The sequence below is a fragment of the Haliotis rufescens genome, unplaced genomic scaffold (genome assembly GCF_023055435.1).
Source record: "Haliotis rufescens isolate VD_foot unplaced genomic scaffold, xgHalRufe1.0.p SCAF_3, whole genome shotgun sequence".
Lineage (NCBI taxonomy): Eukaryota > Metazoa > Mollusca > Gastropoda > Lepetellida > Haliotidae > Haliotis > Haliotis rufescens.
In genome coordinates this window covers 57,045,444-57,057,459 of record NW_025964001.1, presented here as the reverse complement: position 1 = coordinate 57,057,459, position 12,016 = coordinate 57,045,444, and the positions used below count along the sequence as shown (strand labels likewise).

Genomic DNA, 12,016 nt, shown 5'->3' with positions numbered 1-12,016 from the left:
GTGTAGGTTCTAATTTATCGCTTGATAACATTCATTCATTCATTCATTCATTCATTCATTCATTCATTCATTCATATATTCGGCACCATTCTCTCTATTTGGCCTTGCTTGACAACAATGGATCTATACCGAAATGTTGCCTTTACAGTAAATAAGAAGTTGTTAGAACCCATAAACTATCTCTACTTTGTCATCCGTCAACTTCTAAGTAATGCCTATCAAACAATTCACGCTACGCAATACTGACATCCAAGGGAGATAACTTCGTAAGAGTTCGTCCCGTATCCCCCCCAAAAATATATATATCTAAAAAGATTGAGAGGCAATGCATAAATATAGAACTTTTGGAGGGGGGATATGGCAGAAGTCTTTCTGAGAACTTCTTGGCTTTTATATTGGCTATATAGTATCTACAAAATTATTACATAACGGTTACACCTTCTGTGTAAACATATTCAATACTTAAAGACAGAAATTAATGATACGTTAAATATGATCATAACATGTACATTACACCTTATGTCTTAGACAAATATAAACACTGCATAGCCTGTAGGTGACACAAGGGTGTGGGGGGCACGGGTGGCCCAGTCGTCTAATTCGCTGTGCAGAGCCGTGTCCCTTGGGCACACCAGAAACCTATGATCGTGGGTTCGAATCCCGGTTCGCCCCGATTATGTTTCTAGGTTTGTCAGCACCATACCCGTGCTCGTGGGTTTCACCGAAGTGGTAAACGTCTGAGACCTGCATCACTTCGGGCTTTCCTCCCACATTAAGCTGACACGCCATGATATAACTGGAATACTGTTAAAAGCGGTGTTAAACCCAACTCACTCACTCACTCACAAGGGTGTGACTCCCCACTGCCACACTTAGGGTAACACCATACTCATGGATCTGAATACATGATACATAGACCAATACACTATTTAACATATAATATTTTGAACACATGCACACATTTTATTTACGATGATTTGCATGTATCACCTCTGAATCTGTACATTACAAAGCTTTTTTAAAACATTCTAGAAGTAAAACACTGTCATATTTTATTGAAGTGATAGACTATTTTTTAGTGATAAATTATGGTTGTTTAGCTTACCTTATGCAGATTTAAATAATTAGACATACCAACATATATATTGGATAACATACGTTTAGTTTACTTGATATAACACTTTAAACATACTGTATTATTTCAGTTATACAGCCAACTGTATTGCTAATACGCTGTGTTCAGTTATACAGCCAACTGTATTGCTAATACGCTGTGTTCAGTTATACAGCCAACTGTATTGCTAATATGCTGTGTTCAGTTATACAGCCAACTGTGTTGCTCATAAGCTGTGTTCAGTTATACAGCCAACTGTGTTGCTAATACGCTGTGTTCAGTTATACAGCCAACTGTATTGCTAATATGCTGTGTTCAGTTATACAGCCAACTGTGTTGCTAATATGCTGTGTTCAGTTATACAGCCAACTGTATTGCTAATATACTGTGTTCAGTTATACAGCCAACTGTGTTGCTAATATGCTGTGTTCAGTTATACAGCCAACTGTGTTGCTAATACGCTGTGTTCAGTTATACAGCCAACTGTGTTGCTAATACGCAGTGTTCAGTTATACAGCCAACTGTGTTGCTAATATGCTGTGTTCAGTTATACAGCCAAATGGATTGCTCATATACTGTGCTCAGTTATACAGCCAACTGTATTGCAAATATACTGTGTTCAGTTATACAGCCAACTGTGTTGCTAATATACTGTGTTCAGTTATACAGCCAACTGTATTGCTAATATGCTGTGTTCAGTTATACAGCCAACTGTATTGCTAATACGCTGTGTTCAGTTATACAGCCAAATGGATTGCTCATATACTGTGTTCAGTTATACAGCCAACTGTATTGCTAATATGCTGTGTTCAGTTATACAGCCAACTGTGTTGCTAATACGCTGTGTTCAGTTATACAGCCAACTGTATTGCTAATATGCTGTGTTCAGTTATACAGCCAACTGTGTTGCTAATACGCTGTGTTCAGTTATACAGCCAACTGTATTGCTAATACGCTGTGTTCAGTTATACAGCCAACTGTATTGCTAATATGCTGTGTTCAGTTATACAGCCAACTGTATTGCTAATATGCTGTGTTCAGTTATACAGCCAACTGTATTGCTAATACGCTGTGTTCAGTTATACAGCCAACTGTATTGCTAATACGCTGTGTTCAGTTATACAGCCAACTGTATTGCTAATATGCTGTGTTCAGTTATACAGCCAACTGTATTGCTAATACGCTGTGTTTAGTTATACAGCCAACTGTATTGCTAATATGCTGTGTTCAGTTATACAGCCAACTGTATTGCTAATATGCTGTGTCATTTCTTGACAGGAACCTCTTGATTACAAGTTTAAAGATCAAAATCCTATTGCAGTCCATTTCTTAATGGTAAGATTTCATGTTTATATTGATGTGTCATGTATTTGTGATATGTAAGTTAAGTGTTATAATATGTTTTTTCTAAGTCTCAAGAATAATCGTAATATGTTCTTATGGCTTGGGCTGGTCAGGTAGCCTAGTGGTTAAAGCGTTCGCTCGTCATGCCGAAGACCTGGGTTCAATTCCCGACATGGGTGCAATGTGTGAAGCCCATTTCTGGAGTCCCCCGCCGTGATATTGCTGGAATATTGCTAAAAGCAGCGTTAAACCATCATGGCTCACTCACTCTTATGGCTGATTGGCTAGTTCATGTTTCCTTATAAACATGATATATTACCGTATTTGACGTAATAAGCGCCCACGGCAACATTTGCTAAAATATTGGCAAGTGAACAATCCCAATTAGCACCCCTTCCAATTGATCAATGTACGCAAGACTTATTTATTCGCGTATAATACGCACTCGTGTGTTATATGCACCCTTAATTATGGGCAATTAAATTCTGGAAAAATACATCTGTCGTACATAAACATTTCAGACTGTCAGCGTAATTTATCTTTCAACTCTGTTTTTTTTCACCAAAATAATATTCTAATAAGAGCCCCCTATTCCTAATTTTGAGAGCACCCTGGGCGCTCATTACGTTGAATACGGTATGTGCTTTTTCAGACATATGTGAACATGCCATCCATTGTTCATGACATCACATTGATGTGACACAATTTCAGCATTATTGACTAATTTCATTAATTCTGTTACCATGGAGACTTGTGTCGATGGTATCCTACAAGAGGCAAGTGTCTGTTGCAGTGTTGTCTGTTAATGGACCCTGATAAGCGCCACACTTGTCAGCAACTCTTGGAACACAAGTACCTGGACTCAACGCGAGAGGGGCTCGAGAGCCGGCCAGTACATCGACATCATCATCATCGCTTCAGGCGGCCTCCAGTACAGAAACAATGGGTAGTAAGTCCACTTTTGCCTCTTCAATATTTACACAGCCGTTTCAGCCATGTTGATGAAGCAATTACCTGGCTAGAGGCGGATCCAGGACGGTGAGATGCACACTATAAGTCGGGATGTCACCGCATACACGTGACAGGCTGACATGTAACATGCTGAAAAACGAGGGGATTTCTCTGTTCAAAATTAAGCATGACAGTGAAGGGATCCTTGTCATAGCTCCAGTGTTAAAAGTCAAAGATCTTTGCTTCTTCCCGAGGCAAGGGTGTTAACTGACTATAAAAGTCCAGTTTCCACCCTTGCCAAACTAGGCTGGAATTATAATCTATGCATAGTCCAAGCAAAACCGGGTATTGAAATCAACATCCGGTTCATAAACTTCCGTGCAGATTTCGGTAGATTGCAGGATTTGCAAAGCATTTGTACCGTCACCTTAGCATCAACAGATATTTTCCAAATCCTTTCATTTTTAATCAAGGTGCCAATGTGATTTGATGTACTTTGCGAAGTAAGACCCGTTTTATTACAATATACATCTTGATTATCGATCAGATCGTCTTCACTGGGCGGTGCCATTTTGTTTGAAGCAAATGCACGTGATGTTATGCAGCTTGTCAAATTGTCAGATGTTACACATCATATGACATTTTGAAAAAAAAACCTTAATAATGAATGTCCTTCATTTTACTGTTGGAGAAAAATGTTATGGGGACTACTTCCTCTGTTTTAACCCTATCAGTATTCCGGGTTAGAATTGGTTCCCAGCAGCCTATGCTTGTCATAATCAGGATAATTGGGATCTAACTGATCAGGTGATTCTGTGACTTGATTATTTGTATGTCATCATACCCCAAAGGCATGGTGGTTGCTCAAAACATCAGTCACTGGATTGTCTGGTCCAAACTTGATCATTTACAGGCCACAGCCATATAGCTGGAATATTGCTGAGTGTGGCATTAAACAATTAACAAATCCTGCTATTTGCCATAGTTGCTGCCTTTCTCCATTCCAATATTAACCTCATTCACCCTCTGAAAATGAATGCTTGTCGTAAGAGGCAACTAACGGGATCTGGTGGTCAGGCTTGCTGACTTGGTCGATGCATGTCATCGTATCCCAACTGCGTTAATCGATGCTCGTGATGTCAATCACTGGATTGTCTGGCCCAGACTTGATTATTTACAGTCCACTATCATATAGCTGGAATATTGCTAAGTGTTGCGTTAAACAACAAACAAACCGGAAAAAACTCTGAAAAAGAACCATGGTTAGCGATTCCTTAAGGACATGGTAACACCCAATTCGGCAGATCAAACTCCATTTAAAGCGAATATCATCTAATGATATTATTAATTTCCAGGTTCCATCACTGCCAACCTTGCAGCCAAATCCTTTGTCGAACTCTCCGAACCCAGGGAACATGGGAAGGATCCCACGGTATGCGAACCACAGAGGCGACCATCTTCCCAACATCTGAATTTTAGGCCAAGGGTGCAGTCGTCCGGACGGCAACTGAGGGGTTGTTTGTCCGGCCAGCTCCTGGTGGCCTCGTCCTGTTGTCTGGGAGCAACAGAGCATGTGTTATTTTGCACTGTTTTGCTTTAAAAAAAGACAGAGTTCTGCTTGTCAACTTCTTATTCTACGCACTAGGATCTTGTGAAGGTGTAGCTTATCCTGGCTTCAAGGAAGACGTCGACGGTACGTCCTGTACACAGTGTCTGCCAGGAATAGTCAGGGCAGTGAATTCATGTTGAACAAGGAAGACTGACATAGGGCCGTCAATAATAATTTTGTGTTTCCCTTCTCCATGCTTGGCTGCAGAACAAGTGGGCTTGTGGGTGAAGAAAATGAAAAAAAAGGTTTTGGTTGAGATTATAGTTGATAATTTGGGTCTACAATTTGACATTTAGCAGTTGCTGTGTCAAATTTTAAAGAACGAAAAACTGGGTCTTCAGAGATGGAAATAACAAAGCAAGAAGCAGAGTTACTTCCCTTTTTTGAATAACCTTTACTATAAAATACGGATTCGATATTTTTTGAAAACGAAATGTGTTAATTATTTTTTGTCAGGGCATAGAATCAAGTGGATGAATGCGTGCATAATGTTGTTTGTCCGGTAGGATATGAGAAACACACAAAAATACAGACAGCCTGATATGACAGTCCTTATTCACTGCTCTCTGAATTATGTACATTTTTATTCACTGTATGAAGCAAATAATCCTACAAAATCTCTAAAATATGACGTCTATAAACTTAAAATAAGGCAATTTCTTTAACTAGTTAATATTTATTTGCATTAAGCATTGCTGATGCGTTTTTGGAATGTTAAAACAAAATAGGTATACATTAAAAATAATAATGAATGTGCATAACATTGAAAAAAAGAATGTTCTCAATGTGAAAGTAATATTATTTATGCAAAAAACACATGGACTCCCTGCTTGTACAAACCCTCCTGCAACAAATATAAATATTTTTATTAAATTATCCTTGTAGGTTTAGATAGAGGTATATTTCGTTGTCCTCAGGTGATCGTGTAGCAAGGCAAAGCATCGTTAAGGAATATTTTATGACTATGTGGAAATGTTGCTAGCTTATGTCCAGTTCCGAGGTCGGCACGCACGTATAGTTGCGTGAGGACCCATTCCACTTATGCATTCACAAGTTTGCTTACAAAACATCCAATCTCACGAACTTGTGATTTTCTGATGTTGGCAGCACTTCCAATCCATTTCATGTAGCTTGTGTTACCATGTGTTATTGTTGTGTCATGCTTGTGTTCCTTAAATTATGGCTAATTCTCTATGCGGGTAGTAACCACTGTGCCTGATTTGATCAACAATGTTTGATCAACAATGTTTGATCAACAATGTTTGATCATTGCCAGAGGTGATTGGAAATATTTCTTTTGTTCTGTATGGTTTAAATGATGACGTGACAATTTACTTGAATCGAATAAGTCTGAGATGCAGTCAGAGTTTAAATTTTAAATTGTGTTATTATTGCTATTTATGTTAATTTTATCGGTCTTTATTTTTTTGGTAACAAATCGTTTTCAAATTGGTCTATGATTAACAATAGGGACTACTTTGGAAATGCAGTTTGAAATACGTTATCAGAAATTGGAATATTTCTTTTTTGGATTTGAATTGGTTTTTGACGACTTTTCTGTGTATTTCATGAATGTGTACTTTTGGTGTGTATTGACACTTAGCTGGCTTACTGGGGGGTAGTTGTGTGGACGAAGAAGCTAGCTTGTTGCACGTGTTAACACCCCTCAACAACCTGTTGTCTCCCTCATGACAAGGATTTGGGTCAATGTAAGGCGTATAATTCCCAGTCAGAACCTTAGATGTTATAGCATTTATACTACATTGGATTTCCGTGGACATCTGTATTTATTGTTGATAAATGTCAGGAAATCTTCACACATTCACTCTCACACTTCATCCTTGTAAAGGGAATCACAATATGCAACTTCAACACCTAACTCAAATCACAATACGGTTTTCTAATAAGAAGCACTTTTTTAATGATTCTTGATAATCAGCGTTATTATTCATAATTCATGTGAAGAGTATCTACTGTTTCATACTTTTTACCAATGAGCCATGTTGGGTTGGTTCTAATCTCGTCTCAGATTCTTCTGTTGTGACAATCTCATTGAAATCAGATCTTTTACCCTGATTGGGTACCTTTCATCAAGATTTGACAAACTCGCCATGTTAGGTCGTGTGACGTGAATTTTCTGATTAGTCACTGGAGCTTCTGAATTGTTGGTGCAAGCCAGCAAAGTATTCGGAGTAGCATGTCTGATTTCAGTATCTAGTAAACAGATATAAACAGGCAGTTACAAATGGAGATAAATATGACAGGGCTGTTCTGGATATTTTAGTATTTTACACCTTGTCCTTTCTGTGTACTATCAAGGGAATATTTGCATTTAGTGTGGGTTTTGTTAAGACTGTTAAACTAGTATGTAACCAATAAACAGTTGTGTAATCAATAAGCAATTGTGTACAATCAACCTGGGAAAGGGCCTCCCTACATTAATGTATTCCTTGATGAGTAAAATCCTGGAATACAGTATTGGACTACCATTGGCCTTGGAATATTTAAGGATTTATTTTTAAATGGAAATTTTTTAAAAAATGCGTCGAACTTTATGATGATGCAGGCGGTGCCTGAGAACCAAGACTATTTTTGTTTTAGCCTTAGAATATCAAATTGGAGTAACAGATCTGAGTTTATTGAGCTTGTTTTTTGTCATTTTGTCATGTACACCAATGCAGAATTGGAGAGTGCCTCAACACTCTATGGCAGCTCTGATGTAGGAGTATTCCTCATTTAACCTGGTCTTAAGAGGACTTCCCACACAGTTTCTTAAACTTTGTACAGACTTGTGAATAAGCAGGGACCAAGCTGCTGTCAGGGCATTTAGCTCACCCTGTATATTCCTTTCCGGTTTACTCGGTTGTTATGTACATACATTTACGTGTACCTGTGATTGAAGCGCATGTTCCATGGTGGATTTGATGATGCCTGGTTCGATTCCTACATTACAGTCTTAAGCCAAGCACCTGCTCCACTGGCCTCGTCCACATTTCTCAAGCTGGATCTGCATTTTATATCTGGATTGTATTTATTGTTTGGTATTTGTAAAATAAGGACATAACATACAGTAGTAACATTAAAAGCCAGTAAAAGTTACTCAAGGACGTTTTCACTCATATATGAATTCATGAAATATTTTATTTGAAGTCTCTTTTGAAACTACCGTATTCGATGTAATAAGCGCCCCACTCTAATAAGTGCCCAAGGCGATATTTATTAATATATTAGCTTGTGAACAATCCCAATTAGCACCCCTTCCGATTTATCAATGTACACAAGACTTATTTATTTGTGTATAATACGCACTCGTGTGTTATATGCACCCTTAATTATGGGCAATTAAAATAAAAATATATCTCGTACATAAACATTTCAGGCTATCAGCATAAACCATGAAATTTGTCTTTCAACTCTGGTTTTTTTCCCACCAAAATACCATTCTAATAAGAGCCCCCTATTTCTAATTTTGAGAGCGCCCTGGGCGCTTATTATGTCGAATACGGTATTTGTTGGTAATGAAATTTTTTATCCATAAGGGAAAGAAATTGATCTTTTAGTCGACAGAACGTATTGAGTATGCATACAGAATGATATGCGTGACCCCCATTTTGTCTATATTTCTGTATTTTATTGATGTTGTGTCATCATCTACATCTCATCCATGTCTCTGTTTATTTTTCTTGGAACAAAGTTGGGGTATTTTCCAACACTTTCACAGACTGATGTCAAAGGATAGAACTTTTTGGACCGATTTTGGAAGATCAATTTTTCAACAAAAAAAGTGACCCAAAATTTGGTATTTGAACAAGTCCCGTTAATATGAAAGTGCTTCTTTGTTTCGTTGTTGTGTTATGTTGTCACCTGTTGTTATTCTGTTACCGTGGTTACCATTTCATTGAATCATGTTGCTATCACTGTGACAACTGTATGCATCGTCACACTGTGCTATAGTCAGCTGCAAGCTGGACTTCTGAAATAGGAGACAAAGTGTCAGTTTTGTATTGTTGTCATTGTTTTGTCAGATTGTTATCTTCACCATCATACCATTATCATGATTGTCATACTTCTTGGTCTGGGCCTCGTTCCTCAAAGCTATCTTAGCGCTAAGGTGATCGTAAGTGCCATACTTTAACATAGGCTTGCGATCATCATAGCGCTAAGACCGCTTTGAGGAACGGGGTCCTGGACTTTTAAGTAGTTTAATGGGCTTGTTATTGACATCACTGGGAATTTTCTTTTCTTCTGAGATTTAAAGTTAAACGTACACCTTATTCAGGCAATTGTAAAAAATATTACTATTTTTGTTGGTTTCTTTCGAATGAAGACTATTTCTCACATTAAGGTTATGAAGATGTAAAATCAATCTTCAACACATATATTTTCTATTTTCGTATATTTCCCAAAGATTTTTGCGAGGCAAACTTAAGGAAAGGTTACCTGTTTCTGTTTTGTGTTTTTGTTTTGTGGAATAGAAACACATATTTCACCTGTTTCTTGTTTTAGGAAACATCCAGGATACGGACAGTTTTCTGACGTGAAACACTTGTGATAGCCGTGAAACACTTGTGATAGCCATGAATTCTACCATGAAATTGGAAAATAAGTGATTATGATTTGTCAGAGGTTTCAAATCAAAGTAACCACCTCTGATTGATACAGCTGATTTGACAGCTGCATATTCATAGAAAAGTATTTCTTTCTCAATCACTAGGCATTTTTTTAATGACTGAATAAGTTACAAAAATATTCAAAGTATGTGTGGTAATACATTTTGGGCAGAAAACAATAAAAATCAAGTTTAGGGACAAGAGAGAGCTTCAAATATAGCGTTTTTCTATATTGGACAGTGACACATGTTGTTGCATCACAATGAGTGAGTGAGTGAGTATGGTTTAACGCCGCTTTTAGCAATATTCCAGCAATATCACGGCGGGGGACACCCGAAATGGGCTTCACACATTGTACCCATGTCAGGAATCAAACCCGGGACTTCGGTGTAAAGATCGAACGCTCTAACCACTAGGCTACCGACCGCCCCCACAATGAGTGATGTACAGTGTAGAACTAAACCTTGCAAGGCTTACTTAGTTTTCGTTTGTGCCAGTTTAACAAAGGGCATACCCAAAGTCAAGGCCTGAGCTGGAGGTATTGACGCTAGGGCCATGGAAATGGAGTATTCTACCTCCCCCCACGTTATTGTGTTGCCACGACAAACATGTATCGTCATGCGCATGCCATCATGTCACTCATTATCTCATTCATGTCCGTCCACCCATTCCGTCCTGTGGTCGCATCATATTACTATGTTCAATATGTTTGTCAAATGGCCAAAATTGTTTACATCATAATACTTGTCAAATTGTTTGTTTTTTCTCTCAACTATTCCAATTTCTAGCAAAGGGTAATAATTTCTGTTGTTAATTATATCACTAGAATAAATACTGATCATTCTGTGTTGGGTTGATTCGATGTTATGTGAAGGTCTGTGTTTGTTTGTTTGTTTGACGCCACACGCAGCATTATTCCAGCTATATGACGGCGGTCTGTAAATAATCAAGTCTGGCCCAGACAAACCAGTGATTGACATCATGAGCATCGATCCACGCAATTGGGATACGATGACATGCATCAACCAAGTCAGCAAGGTGTAATGCCAGTTTATTTGGGAACGAGGAAAACAAGGATAGGTTTTTTAACTCTGCACAAAATACACCCTGCACAGTCAGCAATATCCAGTTATGTCATGACGGCTTGTGGACCCGTGAAGATTCCGGGGTAGAACAGGTCTTCAGCAACCCATGCTTGTCGTAAAAGGCGACTAACGGGATCGGGTAGTCAGGCTCGCTGACTTGGTTGATGCCTGTCATCGATCCCAATTGCGTAGATCGATGCTCATGATATCAATCACTGGATTGTCTGGTCCAGACTTGATTATTTTCAGACCGCCGTCATATAGCTGGAATATTGCTGAGTGAGGCGTTAAACAACAAACCACCAAACATGACGGCTTGTAAAGAAATAAAGCTGTAGAAGATAAACCAGTGATTGGGGCACATAAATCTACTATCATACTATCCCGGAATCCTCATACGAATGAAGCAACACTGGACGGAACTCTGTGGTATGACCTGGTTCAATGCTTTGTTCAACAGAGGTTGTTGTCTAACGCTGCACTCAGCAATAATCCACCAATCCAGTGATTGACATAAGCATTGATCTAGGCAACTGGGATACGATGATCAAGTCTGGTCAAGTCACCCAATCCCTTCAGTCACTTCTGATGACAAGCATGGGTTGCTGAAGACCAATTCTAACCTTCACGGGGCTGGCTTACGAAGGACAACGAATGCACACAGTTTATGATCATGTTTATTCTTTGCACTATACACATATATATGTACACATTGACACAATAATGGCCAGAGATTTGTCTAAATGTATGTACAATTGCCATGTCAATAGTGTTCCAGCTGGCTTTTGAAACTGCCGGTCCACAAAAGGACTGGCAACTCTAAAAATTACCAGTCCCCTCTAAGATGTCATCTCTGAAGTAACTTAATTAGATCTAAACGTCATTCACACAAATTTCTCTCTTTTTTTAATATTTCGAGACGAATTCGCTAAAAATGGTGGTAACAGACAAGCTGACTTTGTTAGAAAAATGTACTAATATGAATATCCCGATGTTTTGTTCAACATCAAAGATTTATAAGGTACTTTATTTGCCGGTCCACAGGGACTGGCAGTCACATGAATTACCGGTCCACGCCTAATTTTACCGGTAAACAACTGGTAATTACCTGTAAACGGGAACGCTGCAATACCACCAGTCCACACACCCCATATGTGAGTACTGTTGGCTTGATTAAACACTAAGACTTGAAAGACACATGTTTAACAAAGTTCATTGTTTGAGAATTATGATATTGTACAGAGAATGAAGAAATTCTTTAGCTCAATAAATGATGTCCAATAAACAGCAACTCTACATTTAC

General features: G+C 38.5%; 1 protein-coding gene across 1 annotated transcript in view; it reads left to right on the top strand.

The window, feature by feature from the left end:
* LOC124115400 (cyclin-dependent kinase-like 4) overlaps nt 1-10,472 on the top strand; it is a 42,568-nt gene extending 32,096 nt beyond the window's left edge. The window contains exons 8-10 of the mRNA XM_046476361.2: nt 2,393-2,449; nt 3,252-3,407; nt 4,765-10,472. Of these exons, the coding sequence (XP_046332317.1) occupies nt 2,393-2,449; nt 3,252-3,407; nt 4,765-4,881 (330 nt within the window). The 3' untranslated portion in view covers nt 4,882-10,472. The remainder of the gene's footprint in view (nt 1-2,392; nt 2,450-3,251; nt 3,408-4,764) is intronic.
* The last annotated feature ends 1,544 nt before the right edge of the window (nt 10,473-12,016 follow it).